Source organism: Thalia democratica, chromosome 6 (assembly GCF_965202585.1).
Source record: "Thalia democratica chromosome 6, ktThaDemo2.hap1.1, whole genome shotgun sequence".
Taxonomy (NCBI): domain Eukaryota; kingdom Metazoa; phylum Chordata; class Thaliacea; order Salpida; family Salpidae; genus Thalia; species Thalia democratica.
In genome coordinates this window covers 958,029-977,649 of record NC_139170.1, presented here as the reverse complement: position 1 = coordinate 977,649, position 19,621 = coordinate 958,029, and the positions used below count along the sequence as shown (strand labels likewise).

Below are 19,621 nucleotides of genomic sequence, written 5' to 3'. Positions count from 1 at the left end.
TAATTTATTTTGTGTTTTTGTATTTTCCGAGTGAAAGTTAAAATAAATCTAAAGGGTTTTAATACTTTAACGTAATTCTTATAGATTATTATATGCTTAGAGTTTAGATATTTTAAGTAAAAAAGAAAGAAATTCTTTGTTTAAAAACTAAATGTGAGAAGATCTTTATTATGAATGAGACAGAAAAGACAATTCAAACTTCAATTGCTTATATATATTACTGAAAATTAAGAATGAATAAAATTTTACGGCTTACTCTATAAAATCATAACTCACTGGTCAATATATTCATTTTAAATAGTGTTCAAGCAAAAATTAAATATTCATTTGATTGAAGTGATGTATCAAAAATAAATGAAAATTTGCTGTTTACAATTTCAAAAGAAGATTAAAGTGTATTTTGTTCGTTTGACTACAGCAACTTGTCTTGGGCAAGGTATTGAACTGCATCTGTGGTGTACCACTTTATAACAGAAAGGTTTTTTCGTACACTAGGACCAATTATTTTAATTTTTTTTTTCTTCAATAAACTATTTTACTGTGATACTTGTTTTCTATTCTCTCATGTACATATAGTTTTATTTATTTATTTTTTTTTTATAAAACTTCAATTTTTTTAAATTGTACGTCGCATAGTATTTTTGTTGACTATTATTATTCAGTTTATTGAACGATAAAAAATGATACTTAAAATTTTATTTCATAAGACCTGATGCACATTTAGATACTTTAAAGTTTAAGCAAAATAAAGAAAAGTAGGAAATTAAAATTTGAAAGAAGCTTAAATGGTTAACAGTATACTATTATTATTCAACGACAAAAAAGACGTCAAAAAGTTTGGTCCTAGGACCTGGTGCACGAAAAAACTTTTCAGTTATCGAGTCGCACCACATGGAGACCTTTTAACGTAATGCCTAGCACAATTAAATATAAAAAAACAAAAAAAAGTTGCAAAAAATTTACAAGCACTTTAAAATAATTTTTTTACAACTAATTTCATAAGATACAAATACTAAAATTACAACAGTCGTTTATTAACAAAATTTTGTATGAAAAGTAATAATTAAAAAAAGTGTTTTTTAAAAACTTATATTTATGACGTTAAGGCATTGAATATTAGTGAATACGTTTTAGAACTTTTGTAAGCATACATATTTTTTAAGTTTATTGTAACCGGAGAACTAAAACTAATTTAGTTCAGTTCTAGTTTATACAGTTTCAGGTAAATTTATGTGTCTTAAATATTACAAAATTATTTTTGTGTTTATAAACTAAAAAAATTAGACTTTTGAATTTAATAAAAATGTTCTTAAGTATTTAAAACAAGTATCTGTGCACCATTTTTTTAGCACTAAACAACAAATTACTAATTTAAATTACTAATTAGCTAGCTTTAAATCTATAAAATCGATAAAAGTTTAAAAATTGTTGCAGTTATCAATATTTGCACGTGAAGATAAGTTAATTGTTAAATATTAGTTATTAATACAATTCTAAAACTGTACACATTTACATTTAGTTAACTTACTTAGTTTTTTTGTTGAACTTTTATAACTTTATCAGTTAGTTTTGGTAAAAGTTAAAAAAAATTTAGACTATTTAAAACTTTTAATCATTATAACCATTTTTTAATAGTTAGACTGTTATAAAGCTAGTGCAGTTAAAATCTTAAAATTGTGTATTTATAATAAAAAACAGATAAATAGAATTCTAACAGAGTTCTTTTAAGAAAATTGATTTATAAAAATCAGTTAAAATGCAAACTAAGTGTTAATTGCGAATAAGTAAAAGTTTAATAAACTTTTTAAGATATTTAGACTAGCACAAAACCTTTATAACATTTTATAGTGCAAAACTGTACATGTTTAAAAGAAAAGGGTTTGTTTCTATTACTGAAAAAAAATAATAAAAATCTCAACAGTTTCAACATAAACATCGGTGAAAGTCTGCAGAGCAGATGCCTGGACTTTCGTATGCCGTGAGACAAGTTCAAGTTTAACAACATGGTTGATCACACCAATCCGATCATCCGACCATAAGCCTTCGGTAGACTGAGACCGGTTTCGTCCTTATTAGGACTCATCAGTCAGTCACAACCGAAAAACTTGCAGTCTTCAATCTTCAAACGGTTTATCATGCTTTCGCACAAATTAAAATTAAAATTCATCACAAATTAAAATTACAGATTGCAAAGTAACTAGAAATCTCAGATAACTAGAAAAAACAGGCAAATGTGATCATTTTCTATCTTATTATTAGTTATTTATAAATAAATCTTATTTTTTACTTTACGATATAAAAAAAATGAAATAAATATTTTTGTAGCTTACATTTCCTTTTACATTTAACTATTATATACCATATAATATACATATATGTATATATTTACTATATGTACAGTTCAATTATGCAAATTAAGCAAAAACTTTTAACAAGATATTAATTGTTATTGATAGTCATAATTTTTAAACTTTTAATAGTATACGAAATGTAAATAAATTTATTAGCCAATTTTTATGAATTAAGCTACAAGATTTAATTAGTATCATAATAAGATTTTTTAATTTATTATATAAACATTTTGCATTGCATAACCAAATATTAAGTTTTATTTAAACATTACAACTTTATAATGAATGTGAACTTAACAACTTTTAAAGAAAAAGAAAGAAATATCAAAAAAAAGTTATTTATATTATTCTACAACTAATGATAAAATAAAATTTTGTACAAACTGTTTATTATGAAATGGTTAAATATAAAACTTTTTGTTCAAACTTTATTTAAAGCCATATACATAAATTAAATATATAATAAAACCAAAGTATAACATATATTTATTTTTGATAAGCATTTAAACAATAAATATAGATACAAGTTATTTGTATTGGTTATTTTCGTATTTTGCTACTTTCTTTTGTAAATTTAATAAAAATGTGGCAACAAATCCAACTTTTTTTAATCTTATGATTTAGCAAAAGTTTAAATGCTTTTTTTAGATTATCACAAATTTTCAAATTAATATACAAAATTTAAATTAAAAAGTATTTATTGTTTAATAATAATATCAACAATTTCAAAATACAGTTTATTACTTTACACAGTATTTCATGCGCTTAGACAATGATCACAATTAATAAACTTTTAAAAGCAATTTGGACAATTATTATAACCATTATTTACGTTGCCCACCCCTAATCTAAATGAATAAAGTTACAATTATCAGATTTTAGCTGTTAATTTTTGTGATAAAATAGTAATTGAACATTATTAAAACATATTTTTCTTTTTGAATAAAAATTTGTGTTATCAGTATATTTAAAAAGCAGATAATTTTTAAAAGTTGTTAAGTTTCTATCATAGTAAGTAAGAAAAAACATCTATCTTAAAATGTTTAAATAATCATCACACAGAAGTAAGAACAAAATTTTGAACTAGAAAATTTTATAATTTATCAAGTATAAATATAGTTGAAATGGGAATGGGTCGAATATGCACGAGAGTATTTTTCACGGTTAATTTTGCATGAGAGTAAAAAAACTTACCAACCAAGGGTTAGGCGTAACAGTTGTAGTTAAAAAAATAAATAATAAAAAGTTAAGGACTAAGGGTAACTGTGATAGTGATAAAATCAACCTGTGCAAAAGTGGCGCAGTGTAAAAGTGTCGCCATGCATATTTGACACCCGTCCTTTTGGAATATTTTCCGTGTATAAGACTATGATCACTACTCGAAATTAAAGTTTTAAAACAAAATTAGTCGTGATACAGAGTTTTTTATTTATTCAAAAACAAAGCAATTGATTTGATCTTAAATTGTAAAATTTGAAGTAATAGTAAAACTTGGTCATTTCAAGAATTTATAATGAACATTAGTTCTGTAATTAAAGTTATTTTAGAGATTTCCAGGTAAATTACTATTTTACAATTTTGAGGATACTGATTTGCCTGAAGTTAGTTATTTTGCATTAATTTACATATCAGCTAAATGTTTCTATCTAACTTGTACTATTTAATATAAAAGTTTAAACTTAGATTATTCTAAATTTAAATCAGATACTTTGTTTAACCAGAAAGTACATAAGAGTAAAACTTGGAATTATATTTTAGTTTTACTTTGATATATCGTCCTAGTAAAACTTATAATCATTCATATATTTTTGTTTAAATAAAAATGATACTTATAAGCACAAAAAATATGGTTATTAAAATAAAAAGCAGTTAACATTCTAAATTTTTCAATAAATTTAATTTGGTTATGAATATATTGAATATCATAAAATTACGGAAAAACCTTATTCCATTGCTGTTTGATTAATAAGTTTTTATTATGTGCATAGCAATACTGCTGTAAACAAGCTAATTCAATGAAGCTTGTATTTAATTACATAAAGTTTGGTTTATCTTATTTAACAATGGAACAAATATTTGATGGGAAATTTAAAAGAGTTTTTGTGGTTATATAACCAGTTATGATTTTTAAAACATTTTTTTATATCTTCAAATTTCATTTTGCATAAAATTAAAAGTCTTTAAATATTTTCAAAATCAGCTTTTGAGATTAAATTCTAATTAATCAAAGTGCAAAGTCTTTTAAAAATATTGTTTGTGTTGGAGATCTGTATTAATTGACTATAGTAAAAATACAGAATGTTAAATACAATTGTTTTTCGTTTTTATGAAAGCACATGCATATATTGTTTATTTCGCACAAAAGTAAAATCGAGTTTTAATCTATAAATATTTTTATTAGTTTAAAATTTAAAAGGTTTGTACAAAATATCTGTGTAGAAGTTTATTTCAATTATATGTTTTTAACGGTAACTATTTGCATTTCATGTTTTTATTTTTATATTCAAATATGTTTAAACTTAGCTTGGTTCTACCTAAGCCATTTATATCATTAATTTTCTACATAGTTGGACACTCAATTATTCAAATAACATTAAAAGTTATTGATCGACAAATAAAGCTTAACTTATTATAAAACTTAATTGGTGCTAAAGCTATAACATTTAAGAAACTAAACCAACTCTAATGTATTTACAAGTAAACATATAAAAGATTTTAAAGCATAGTATACATGGAAGTTATCCAGACTTTTAATATCGATCGTAATTTTACTTCCAAAACTCAACGGTTCCAATTAAATTATTATCAGTTTCTTCGATCTAATTATTGAAAACTACAAATTTGTAATACACAAAATAAACAAATGTTCAAAGCTAAATTGATACTTTAGTTTAAGAAAAATTCAGCTATAGCATATTGCTTTTCAATTTACATAATTTTTCTGCTCAAAGTAGAGTGACGTAATAATTGAATCTAGTTTGTTTGAGAAACTTTAATGTCATCAAAATCATTTCTAAAGTGATAGCACAATTTAAGCTGTATGTTATTAAACTTCTTACTTTTAAAACAAGTAATAATTTCTAAGAATATCTTTTTACTCTATATCAGAACTCACTTAAATCTTACAAGAATACAGTTGGGAATAAAAACCAGTAATCCAATAAATAGTTAAACTTACCAGCTTTCTTGTTTTGTAAACCAGTACCAGTTATGAAAAGTCAGTTTGAGATAAAAAAGTAAAAATACTTGTATATTGTATGGATAAACAAAGAAAGCATATTTGATTTTACATTGACTCTTTTCTTTTGAAAACTTATTTTGTATACTTTTAGCACAATGAAGAGTATTAATTATCAAAATTCTCAACTTGAGTTCAAGGAAATAAATAAAAATTTACAAGATAGGTAAAAATTTTTACTTACTAGCTAAATGTCTTTAAGGCTATAGTTACAATGAAAACAGCAAACTTATACTTTCATTATGCTAGCTTTTTAGCAGTCAATTTTTTTGAAGCATTATTACTTTCTTTAAAAATATCACATATAACAATGCTTGTCTATCAAGTATTATTATTTATAATACAAAAAAACAACTAATTTTTGTATTGTTTACTAAGTTTCAACGTTTAAAAATTCATTTCTATATAAAGTATTATTATGTATTTTTAAATATTCAGAAGTTTCTTTATTTTCTCAAGTAGTTGACTTTCATCTTTAAAGTCTTTCAGATTTGTTTTCTAATAAATAAGCTACCATAACTCTGTTCATGGTCAAATTTGTAACCATAAAAATAAAGATTGGTTATAAAAATATCTCAGTTCTAAAAAAAATATTTTGAAAGAGATCTTTTATCTATTAGAATATATCAAATCAGCTGAATTAAACATACATATTGAGAACATAATATTAATTACTCTATATTGTAGTATGTTTTCAAATTTGTTTTTGTATTCACAATGTTAGAACAAGAGATATATTATTTGTTTAGAAACTAGGATGATTAGTGGCTGGTTTTCTACTCTTTTTTAGATTGAAACTGGTCAGCTTTTGATAATTTAAGCTAACAAAAAAAATACTTGTCCAGGTATTTCTAAATAGAGTTCAATTTGTGAGCTAAACTGTACAAATTGTCTACTTTTTTTTGTGTTAGTAAAATCTAAGTCGAATTTCTTGAAATCAAGTGAAGATAATTTTTATTACAAAAATAATGCACCTTCTTATAAATTTCTCTATATTGCAGTCTATTTCAAATGCGTATTTTTATTCATAATGTACTACTCTTTAATTAGGATGGGTAGTATGCTTGTATACATTTTTTTTTGTCAAATTGTTTTAAAACCAAACTTTATTATACATAAGTTGTTCCATTCTAGTTTGGAAAAAAGGGCTGACTACAGATTTATTTTGTACCCTTGTCAAATGAATTAATAAAAATAGTTTTTTTTTCATGTACTTTCAAAGTTTCTTAGTTTTTCTACTAAAATAATGTTTCATAATTGATCCAGGGCACAGTCAAACTGTTTGGTGGTTTTTAAAACTTTTGTCAAAAAGTTTTAATTTTTTTTATTATGAGAATTTTTTTAGTTATAATCTGTATATTAAATAAAAGTAGCTCACAATAACTATTCCTAGCAAATACTTTCATATTAGAAATTTTGTTTGTTTTGATTACACTAAATACATTGCAGCTTTTGTTTAATTAATTACATACTATTTATAAGAAAGTTTATTTTTCGGTTGTTTAGACGAATTTATTTGCTTAAGAAGTTCGAAAGTAAGCAAGAGTGTGAATTACCATATTCAATCCTATGAATCCAGGCAAAAAAAATTGTGACGTTCTTCTTCTGCCTGTAGTTATTTGCACAAAGTGTGGCTTTGTGTCCTTATAAGTCTTTTCCTCACTTTGGTCATCTAAAAACCTTCATAATTTTTTATTGTATCACTTATTAACTATAACGCGGTCTTAAAATAAGCATTGTGCTAATATTTTGTACACTGTTTTTGCAAGTGCACTGCATTTTTTCTAACCTGACTTGTTTCATATACTCTGCTTTATTTATAAGTCAATAAAATATTTCTTTCTACCAAGTCAATTTAAAGCATGCAATAAGCCTAACAAATAGTTTAATAGTACCAGAAACATGCATATTATTGAGGACTATGCGAATCAACGTTTTTATATAAATTGAATGGAATAATGTATATTTGCTTTGAATAGCAAGGTGGTAATCAATGTAATACTGATATTTATGTGGCATCATTGAAATTAGGTTGATTTTTTATAAAAAATTAGTTTTGCTTTGATAAACTTTATAGTTTCACAATAACTCAAACAAAAATCTACTTATAGTCGTTTTCTCGTTTGAGAAGCATTTTCTCTCTCTTACTATAGACAACTTCTTTTTCCATTGTCTTTAGTTGATTATCATTTTATTTCAATTGTAACACAACTTTTATTTAGTGATTTTTTGTTCAGTTCTCGATGTAGTCTAGCACTTGTTTACCAATTGAGCCGGATCTCATACTGCAATATGATATTCTTCCTAAATGCATCAAATTAACCAGTGGAATTGGTCAATAGCTCATGTACATCGGCCCCTGTTCCAGTCCTGAACCAGGGTTTCCAATTAGATGGCGCTTTCAGACCTTTTGAGATCCGGTTATCTATCATATCTCTAGTTGTGGCCACTTCTACCTTGTGATCTCTTTTTCTAATCAACTCAGCCATTTTCTCTCTGTCAGAGGCCGCTATCATAGTGTAATCATTGTAATTTTGCATACACATAGCGGCAGTGCATCCCTATCTAAGAAGCTGATTTTGAGCTTCTTCTGTCACTCTGTGTGCCCTCATCGAGCGTTCCTGACGCAACTCCAGTGACATGAATCAATGTGTAAATGATCGGATTCGCAGGAGTAAGGCGATACCTTGCAAATGCCAAAATCCTTAATATATGGTGTATAAGAATCAACGTCTTCCTGATAATTAGGGGCTGATATCCTGTCCAACTCAATTATTATCAAAAAAGGGAAATGCTCCAATACTTGTGAAAAAGGCCTGTTAACTTTGTTGGCAAATACCACTGATCAATGCTGCACAAGCTCTAAATCTAGACGAAAGAGTACCGAGCCTACAGCTAGAGAAGTCAGGGAATTTGTGGAAAAACATGTCTATTGCGGCGATCAATCCAGTATATTCCGTCTTCTCGATCATTGGTTTCATGCTCTTAGCTGAGGAGTCAGCAACGGCTGTTTCAAAAGGGGTCAACAAAAAATGCTGCATGATTACTCCTGCCACATTCTTGACGTATTGCTCATGTTTTCCATCAAGGTTAGCAATTCTGTAAGAACCTACGAGAGCCCAGAAGAGTTTCCAAGCAGCTATCTCGGTTACATCTTCTCCTTTTTGTTTTGATAAACTTTATAGTTTCACAATAACTCAAACAAAAATCTATTTATAGTATTTTCTCGTTTGAGAAGCATTTTCTCTCTCTTACTATAGACAACTTCTTTTTCCATTGTCTTTAGTTGATTATCATTTTATTTCAAAGGTCACACCAGTTTCATTTAATGATTTTGTTAAGTTTTAATAACATAGGTAGTTGCAATCGTGGTATTTTGTCATTGATTAATATTTTTAAGTTATCAAAAACAAAGTCTTTTTCAGAACAAACCATCTGAATACAGTCTTCATGTTATAAATTTCAATATATACATTTTTATTACAAATGATAGTTTGCATAAATAAACTTATTAGGAGTTTGAATTATAATAAAAATTTCATTCTAATTTACAGTAATAAGTATCATATTTTTACTGAACTGTTGTTTTATATTCATATTGAAATATAATTATATGAATGCCAACGTCTTTTACAAATGTTAGCTTAGGGTGTACAGAGCATTTTGAAAAAAATATATCAATGCATATATACAATATTACAATAAGCTTTACTACTTCTAGCATCTAGCCAAATGCAAACAACTTTTGTTAATGTATTCAAAAAACTTTCTATAAGTTAGATTTACTTTGTTCTACAAACTGAGAATAATCATTTTTGTTGTGTTTACCAAATAATGTAAAACTGGTGCGAGTTTTTCACTTAAAATTTTTGGTGAATCTACCATAGATAAAATAAGTCTTATAAATCCTTTTATGTACCTTGAAAACCATAAAGTTTTGGATGTTGAGAACTTACCGGTCTAATTCAATTCTACGATTTTTCTTTTATGTTTGTACCGACCTTGCAATTTTCTTTGAAAAGAAAGTTTAATTTTTTGTTCTATTACAATTTTTTCTTGTAATAATTAATTTATAGTCTTGTAATTGCTATTCAGCTGTATGAAAATGTGTATTTACTTTCAGACACTTTTTTTTGTTTCTTTACAGTTGCAATAACCTTACACTGGAAATATTTTTGTAGTTTCTGTGTTTATCTCCCATGGTTACTTTAATAAATTTTACAGGTTTTTGTTAAATTCATTAAAATAGCTACAACTTTTTAAAACTTAAGGTGTTTTATTAATGTTGAGTGTAAACAATGTATAACATTATTTTATTTATTCAAGCATCTTAATGCTTTATTTTCTTCAAAACACACATACTTGAACTTTTTAATCAGTGTTGTTTTTTAAATGGTTCAGTAACTTTTCTATACAAAAAGTAGCTTTTACCAAACTATCAAATACAATTTATTCAACAATTGTATTTTGTTATTAAGCTCTGTATATAGAGCACTCTACTTCATTTAGTTTTTTTATATACTTCTTACATAACTAACGACGATTAAAAAAAAGTTAATTTTTCGGTTGTTGAGTCAAGTACATTTGCTTTAGAACTTGTTATTTTAATAAAAAACTGAGAAACTTTCATTGTTAGTTTTCATTTACATAAAAAAAAAGTATTTTTTAACTAATGCTTTGTAAAACGAAATATATGTTCTATCTTTACAATATCTTTAAAGAACCTTCAATATTATTCCATTTTTGCCTTAAAACTTTGTTTTTTTCTTGTTAAAGTATTTTTTGTAAATACTTTATCCATTAAAGTTTTACATTTTTCAAAAGCTGTATATATTGTTCGTTGAACGACAAAGAAAGCGCTCAAAATAATTTGTACTAAGACACAATGTACGAAAAAAAATTCGGTTATCGAGTCGTACACCATTTGTATACAGTTTTAAGTCCTTGTCCAGATCAATACAAGGCGGATTAACTTTAAAAGTAGAATTAGTTTTCTGATTGACATACTGTAAAGTTACTTCAAGAAATTAACAATGTTTAGCTTTTTCATAATGGATGTACTAATTTTTAAATTACAACACTTATTAAACATAATTGACTGTTTTTAAAAATACTTGTATGTAAAATAGTCTGAAACTTTTTTTATTAACGTATGCATGTTTAGTTAGTAATTTTTGTTTTTATAACATTAGATAACATAGTTGTTGAAGTTGTAGTGAGCAACTTCCTACAGTTATTTGTTGTGTGAAAAAAAAATGTTTCTTTCCAATATTATACTCCCAGAAACTTTTTGTTATTATTACTATGTTTGGACCATTACGCATAGTTAGTGAATGATCTCCACACTTTTAGTAGGTTTATTAAAAATCGAATTTCTGAGGGATTTTGATACATGCTGATCCCTTCTCAGATGGAATCTCTGAGAAGTTTTCCAGATGTATACGCTGTCAAAGTGAGACTTAAACTGATTTATAACATTATTCTTATCAGGATCGGGAATGACATTCCATTTAAAAGTTTTCTAATGAACAGACTAGTTCGAAGGTTATCTGCTCCGAATGTTCTAATAATTGTGTATCACTTTATTTTTCAGGAACTTCGTTGCATTGCCTGAATAGGGAATTCTTAAGTACACTGGGCCTTGTTTTGTAGGACTAGTGAGTTTATATCGTTTTCTTGATAATATCCGTTGAGTAACAAAACTATTTAGTTTAGGCTGTAAATAGTTTTTTGAAGATGATAACATAATTAATGTTGTGTTCACTTCAAAGTCTAACAAATTGAACTTAAAAATTTTTTGCACTATTATACTTGTGTTAGTTTTCTGTAAACATTTGTGCGTAGTATGTTCGATAGCTGTTTTAATTCTACATCTAAAAAGGTACTTTACTGTAAATTGATCGTTCTAAAAAAACTCACTAGCAACTTGTTATCTGTCGCTAATATTTCAAAATGGTCTATAAGCACATTTTAGTTATTATATAGTTTATTGAACGACAATAAAAGACGCTCAAAATATTTGGTCCTAAGACCTCAGGACAACAAAAAACTTTTTTACCAAAACTGAAATAATATTTGCTTTTTATGAACTACATTAAAAGTTATTGCAGTTAAAACTGTGTATCGAAATTTTTTTGTAAAAATTAATCATTTATTTTACAATTACATGCTTATTCATTCAAAAAAGCAACAATTTCATGATTTTCTTTTACGACTTATAATGTTTGTAACAATGTTCGAACAAGATGCTGTTTTCATTAATTTGGATTACTAAGTAAAATTAAAACCTAGCTAGGTATTGAAATTAAATAAACGAATCAAGTAGTTTTTTAACATTGTGCACGATACACCATGAAATTTTAGTTTTTTGTATACCTGTTAATTAAACAAACATTTATTCTATACAAAAAAACATAAATTTTCTAATAATTATTATTACAGATTCAACATTTATCAAACTTTCTATGCACAGTTACTGTTAGCATTTTTCTTAATTAAACGTACTTATTATATTACTTGTGGTCAAAACAGTTTTATTAGCTTTAAAAGGTTTAAAATAATGATTAGCATGTAGTTCAGTTAACAACTATTTAAATATTTATTTATAAAGTGTTAAGGTCATTGATTTAAACACTTTAACAGTTTTTAAAAGAAAATAATAATTAAAATCATTATTACTAGTATAAAATGATTTAAACAACTTTATTAAATACTTTAATCAGAAATTTTGGCTACTTATCATATATTGCTAAAAATTACTTAAATTTGTAAAAGGTTACCTATATTTATTTTAAAAAGTTATTTTTTATAAGAAGAAGTAAGAATAGTCAAATTATATACTCAAACAAGCTACATTTGTTGTATGTTTAGTTTAAAATAATTATTTATAATAGGTAATCTTAAATTTCAACCAGTGTAAAAGTTTTAATATCCCTAAAAGTATTTGAAATAAATATTTTGTTAGTTATTTGCAAGTTTTGGAAAACTTTACACAGAATAAATATTTCTAAAAAAATATTGTTTTTAAAATTAAAGTTTTTAAAAAATACAAATTACTAGTGCATATTCATAATTGTAATGACAGACTTATTTTAGAACTTATGCATCTTTATAAGTTTATAAAAAATCAAGTTTAAATTTTTTTTTTCTGATTATCTAAAAAAAAGTTTCAATAAAATCAAAAACTAACTAGCATGTAAATAAGTAAGTTAATAGTAGTACAAACTTTACTATGTATTTCTGTAAACCCGTAAGAGTAATAGAATAACATTATAATCGATAATTTTGTTTAAAGTTAATGAAACAGATAATTTTCTTTTTTATAGTTGTAGATCTTACTTTTACCAATACATTACATTGCTAATAAGCTGTCTCCTTATAAAAAAGTTATAGTTTCAAAACTTATGTATGTTCTTAGGATAGTAGAGTTTAGCTAAAAATTTCAATAAATAACAATTCAGAAAAAAATCTTAAACTTTAAAATTCACTTGAGTCAGTAGAAAATTTATTTGTTATAGTTATGTTAGTTTAAGTTAGGAGCCTTTTTTTTTTGTTAGTCCTTGCTGACCAAGATTTAAAAACTTTTAAAGTTGTAGCGTCACTAGTGTATAAAAGTTGCTGACGTTCATGCAAAACAATGACTGTAGTATTTTTAAACATTCACTACAAAAGTTACTTGTTGGCAGTAGTTTATGAGTTGTAATCAATATTACCTACAGGAAGCTATAGCTAGGCATATAGAGTAAATTATATATATTATATCTCTTGGTGAAGAAAAAAGTTATTAAATATTGTATAGTTGATTTATTTGTCTATATAAATAAGTTGCATTGAAAACTCTCTGAGTTCAACTTGAAAGATAAAACCCAGTGGTTGACACATATACAAAAAAAATATATTAACTTTCAGTGTGTAGTTTACTTTGAAATTCAAGTGATTTTAAAACTACTATAATCCTATAATAAAATACATCCATCTTGAAATAGTTTATTTGTTTGAGTAATAGAGTGTTTATTACTATATATTATAGTTTTGAAAAAATATATTTAGACAATTTTTAGATGTATGTTGTAATTTAAAGTTTCTATGCCAGACTTGATAATTTATAAAAATAACTTGTTTATATAATATGCTAATATAGTTTTTTTATAATTTTTATCATAAACCTACCTCACCTGTTAAATTACATTTTGGCAAAGGTTTAAGAAGTTAACTAGATTACCCTTTAAATTAACTCATGAATAAGAACCTTATTGTTTGGCCAAGTCACTGCGCATATTATAGTTATTATATATATGTTTTTTCTATTTAATTCCCAACTTTTGAAGCTACAACAAAGTTTTGTCTATCAAAACCTAAAACAACCGCAGTAAAAAAGCCATTAGTCTGGTTCTTATTCATAACAACACTCTAACTGTCCTCTGAAATTATATGAACCTAAATTTTGAGCTATGTGGGTTAATAATAAGAGTATAGCCAAATTAAGCAAATAATAATATAACAAGATATTGTACAAAATCATACTTTTTATTTATAGAGTTTTTAAAAATTTAGATGTACAATTAAGATGTTGTCTTTAACAGATTTTTTTTTGTTTTAATTAATTCTTTCAAATTAAAATTATTACTCAAGTTATCATTAAATGACTAAAAGTTAAATTTTTCATCTTTATAACAGTTTATAAAAAATAAAAAAGTAAAATTTATACAGAGTTTGAAAAAGTTTTTAATTTTATTTTTAAGTCAAGTAGCTTTTGTTTTATATAAAGAATTTAAAAAGTTGTATCAAAATGTTTTTAAAAACTACTATGTTTCAGAAGTTTATTTTTTTCTTATAAAAAGTATTCTATTATTTGTACTTGAAGTTTTTCAAATAATGGCCAATATTATTTTATTTAATGTTGTAACTCCCTATGGCTTTAATTACAGCTATATCATTTAATTTGATAACCGTTAACATTAAGTTAATTAAAAATAAGTTATTTTAAAATGTAGGGAAAAAACTAGAAAACTTGAGTTTGGTGTCTTTAAATCAAAATTTTGAATATAAACTAGTAAGAACCTCGAATTTTGTGCTATTTATAAATGTAAAACAATTACATTTAAATTAGATAAAGAGTTGACCATACCTTTATCGTTAGGCTTATCACAGCTTATGTAAGTCCAGACTCTGATACACTTTTGCCAATATTTTTAAATTAGATAAGAATTAAGCCAAATAAACAGTAATAACTTTTATTTACTTTAAAACACATTTAAAGTAGAGCATTGCAGTATCTTTTTAGTTATTTTATGCCATTTACACAATTCTCTTACTTGTAATTTAACTTTATACCAAAAAAATTGAAAATAGTTGTACTTTGAAAAACCTTGAGATTTTTATTTACCAGTGGTCCCCTTGTTATTTATAACATATTAAATTGTTTTTACTAATTATGAAAAGTGACTTTAAATGGACAAACTTTTATTTTATTAGTATGCAGTAGGCCTAAGGAGTTTAATATTTTCACATAGACTAAGATAGGCACTTATAAGAAATTTAAACTTTGAATTATTAACTGAAGTGAGTTAAGGGCATAGGGGGGTCAAACTTTTTAATTTTTCTTTTATTTAAAATAACATTGGATCTTATATGATAGCTTAAAGTACAAACTACAAGCCAGTTTTTATGGAACTAAAAAATCTTATTTAAGTTTTGAGATATTTTAATTTTTGTAAAGTGTTCCCAATACAAACGTGGACCACCAATTTATTTGAGTCAACTTTCTTGAAAAATTTAAAAAATCACTATAAATCTATCTTCTCCTTAATTTTTTGAGCTAGAGACCTCAAACTTTCAGGAAACGTTCCTTTTATAGTTTAAAAACTTTAAATGCTGCAATTTTAAAAATATTAAAAAATAAAAGTTTTAGATAAAAAACCAAAAAAAAAGTGCTTTTTTTAATGAAATTTTATTTTTCAAAATTATTAAAAATTCTGCATTCAATCTTTTGAAAATTTAATAATAGAATTTCTTTAAAAGTTTTAACAAAGATAGGTTAAAAAATGAAGGAGAAGATAGATTTTTATGATACAGTCTTTTTTTGCGTTTTTGTTTTGTGCCTTCCATTAGGAACCTATTGAGGTCACTTTTATGGCTTATATCTCAAAAATTACTTTGAGTTTTTCAAGTGCTTAAAAGTGTCTGATATCTCAGATAAAACTCTATGAAATGAAATCAAGTTGTAAAAATTAAGGTGGACCACTTTATGCCATTAATATTATTGAAAGTTTTAAATACAAACAGTCAGGGTGGTCAGGCAACTAAACCTGGAGTTTGATAATTTAAAAAAATCCTAAAATTTTGAACAAAAGTCACTAAAAAAACCTGGAAAAATTTGGAATTTTTAACAGTTTTTACATTTAAGTAGTAAAATTTTGATTTAACACAAAACATCTATCATATAGATAAAAAAAAGTTTGTCATCATTAGTTTTTTTAACTAGAAACATTTAAAGTAGCTTAAGAGTATCTTTTCAATGTTGTTGTACTACTTATACAGTTGTTAACTTAAAACTAAAAATAGACCCAAAAGTGTGTACTTTCAAAAACCATGAAGAATTTTCTAAAAAACCGGTGGCAACTCTGGTGTACATGAATGGAAAAATTATTGTAGTCTATTTTCTTGAAATTCTAAAAACTAATTATTTAAAAGATATTCAAAAAAATATTAATTTAGCTAAATATAAGTTTATGTTTTTAATATATCTTTCTCAATGAATGTTTGCTTTTTCAGTAAAATAAATTAAATAATTTTTTAAGTATATAAAGTTTATGGTGTAAAGTTTAAAAATAGTTGATAAAAGAAACTATAGGAGACAAAAGATTTCTAATATATTAGTTTGTTTTAACAGTTTTATTTTATTATTTTCACAAAGAGTCCCCAAATTTTTATTCATTTTCCCAGAGCTGCCACACACTCAGGATGACTAAGGATATTTGAAGCATTTGTAAGTATGAAGATTTTGATTTTTTTTTAACTAGGGCTGACTCAAAAGTTTTTTTTTTTTGTCCAAAATTCAGGATAACTTTTAGATTTTTTTAAATCTCAAGAAAGTTTCTATTGACTTTGAATTTGATTTAGTTGTTTTAGGTACAATATTTTGTTACTTAATGACAAAATTTGTTGATTTTTTAGGTTGTTATTTATTTAAAAAACAAAAAATAAAACTTTTGTAAACACTCAGGATGACTCAGGGCAGTTTTTGACTCAAAGAGTAGCAACCCTGTTACCTCCAAAGTTACTTTAGTTTTTTAAATAGCCAAACTTTGTTGTTTTTTTGAAAATGTTTGAGTCTAAGTGAAAAGGTAGTTATGCATGAATGGCCAAATGTGCAATTCATTTTAAATGTGCAATATTGCTTCATTTGGTAAACCCAGCTTTATGGCGTTATACTTTTGTATAATAAGGTATTTCATATACTACAGGGTTGCCTAGAAAAACCTAGACTTTAATAAATTTTGAAAAAAAAACTGGATTTTTGATCAAAAAACCTGGAATTTTTAAGAACTTTAACAACTTCAGTAGTAAAGTTTTGGTTTGACTCAAAAAATTTATCATATAGATAAAATATTTAAGTCATTACCAAAATTTTTTGTATTAAAAAACACATTTTAAGTAGATTTACAATATCTTTTCAATCTTTTTATACTATTTAGCACAGTTTGTTACCTTAAATTTAACTTTAAACTAAAAATAGACCCAAAAATGTGTACTATTAAAAACCTGGAAAAAATTTGAAAAACCTGGAAAAAGTTTTGAAAAAACGAGTGGCAACCCTATATACTATATCAATCCAAAACATTGTTTTATTGTTACTAAAGTAATAATGTATCTTTTCTATCATAATTTAAATATATCTATTCTAAATAACACTAATTATTTTTCTAGTTCCTTATAAACTGATATATCAAAATGGACCAACTTTTATCATTAGTCGAACCAGGCAAGCAATTCGCCAAAGATTCAATCAGATTAGTGAAGAGATGCACCAAGCCTGATAGGAAGGAATTTCAGAAGATTGCCATAGCAACAGCCATCGGGTTTGCAATCATGGGTTTCATCGGATATTTCGTCAAGTTGATCCACATTCCCATCAACAACATCATTGTTGGTTCTTAACAACACAAACATTTGTTTTCAGGTGTTTTTCTACATATATATAATAAAAAATTATTAATAATAACTTATTTGATTAGTAGCTAATTTTGAGACTGAAATTTTTCTTCTATATTTACAAACTTCAATCTATGAACTTCTTTTGAAATTTTTATTCGAGTTTAAACATTCTTATTGTTTTTGAAAATGTTAATGTGCTCTTATATGTGTGTTGGGATGTTTTCTATATAAAAGTTTTATTATAAGTTGTTTTTGTAAATAAAACTATGATAAATTAGTTGTCAATGTATTTTTTATACTGTTGTCTACGTTACATCTATGTTAAGCTAAGCTATTATAGTTAACTATAAGTTAAGGTACATATTATGTTAACTATGTAACATAAGTAGAAAATAATTTGATTTGTAACTTTAAAAATTTCTAACAGTTGTATTGTATTAAGTATTTTATTAGATAAAGATAAGGTTAATAAAAAACCTTGAAAATTGACAATTCAATTTGTGTAGTTACAAATAATTATTTAATTACAAATTTAATTCAATAAGAATTATATTCAGCAAACGAACATTATAACAAGTTTATTGTTAATAGGTACATTAAACTTAAAATGATATAAGATAAACTTTAAAAAATGATTTTAATATTTTTTTAAACCTTAAATGTTTGTTCTAGACAAAATAACAATAAAGTTTTATGCTGTGCATGCAATTTTCCAATTATAACTACTTCAAAGTTGTATGTAAATAAAGTTAAACAAATGATATTTTTTACTTATCATAGTTATTGATAAACCCAAGGCTAGTTAGCATACTAACTCTATGTTTTTTCAGGTGTTTTTATAACGTTTTTTTTTAAACTAAAGTTTTGATTTATTTTTAACATATATTTGTAATTTTCTTGGAAATTTAAAGAAATGCAAATGCTTTAAGGTTAAAAATTATAAGTAGACTTTAAGTTGATACATTCAGGGTTGCCACTTTACCTGGAAATCTGGAAATACCTTGAAAAACCTAGAATTAGACAATTTAGGCAAAAATAACCTGGAAAAACCTGGAATTTGAGAAATTTTGAAAAAAAAACCTGGAATTTTGATCAAAAAACCTGGAATTTTTAATAATTTTAACATTTTCAGTACTAAAATTTCAATCTGACACAAAACATCTATCATATAAATAAGGTTTTTTTGTAATAATCAAAAATTTTTATTATTAAAAAACACATTTAAAGTAACTTTAAAGCATCTTATGAATATTTTTGTATTATTTAATACAGCTTCTTCTATAGAAATTAACTTAAAACTAAAAATAGACCCAAAAATGTTTACTTTTAAAAACCTGGAAGAAATTTGGAAAAAAACGAGTGGCAACCCTGTACATTACAAGAAATGCTATTTGCTTAATTTTTTGGAGAAATCAGAAATAACTTTGAAATGTAATTTAGTTTCCAATTTCTCTGAGAGAATGTAATTAAAATTTTAAGCTCCATATGTTATAGAAACTAAACTTTTATTGTTAAGTGTTGAGTAAGTATGTTTTTATTATTATACCATACTACTATTCTATTTAATTTATATAAAATTTGTAAATTATCATTTGAATTGTACGTAGCAGGGTTGCCAAAAACTTAAAATCCTGGAATTTGACAATCTAAATTTAAAAAAACTTGAATTTCGAACAAAAATTAATATAAATTCTGGAACTTTAAGTAATTTTTACATGTTAAGTGAAAAAAAAAATAATTACATACATAAATCTATCACATCGAGTTAAAAAATATTATTTCAAGGTTTTTTTGATAAAAAACATATTTTAATAGCTTGACAGTATCTTTTCAATATTTTATACTATTAAGACAGTTTTTTACCTTAAACTTAATT

At 24.9% G+C, this 19,621-nt stretch overlaps 1 protein-coding gene across 1 annotated transcript; it reads left to right on the top strand.

Moving 5' to 3' along the window:
* The first annotated feature begins 17,521 nt into the window (after positions 1 to 17,521).
* On the top strand, positions 17,522 to 18,016 carry LOC145838163 (protein transport protein Sec61 subunit gamma). The gene has a single exon (XM_082945718.1). The coding sequence runs from the start codon at positions 17,542 to 17,544 to the stop codon at positions 17,746 to 17,748; it is 207 nt and encodes a 68-aa protein (XP_082801844.1). The 5' UTR covers positions 17,522 to 17,541; the 3' UTR covers positions 17,749 to 18,016.
* The last annotated feature ends 1,605 nt before the right edge of the window (positions 18,017 to 19,621 follow it).

Coding starts and splice junctions, on each gene's coding strand:
- LOC145838163 (XM_082945718.1), top strand. CDS start 17,542: ATGGACCAACTTTTATCATTAGTCGAACCAGGCAAGCAATTCGCCAAA.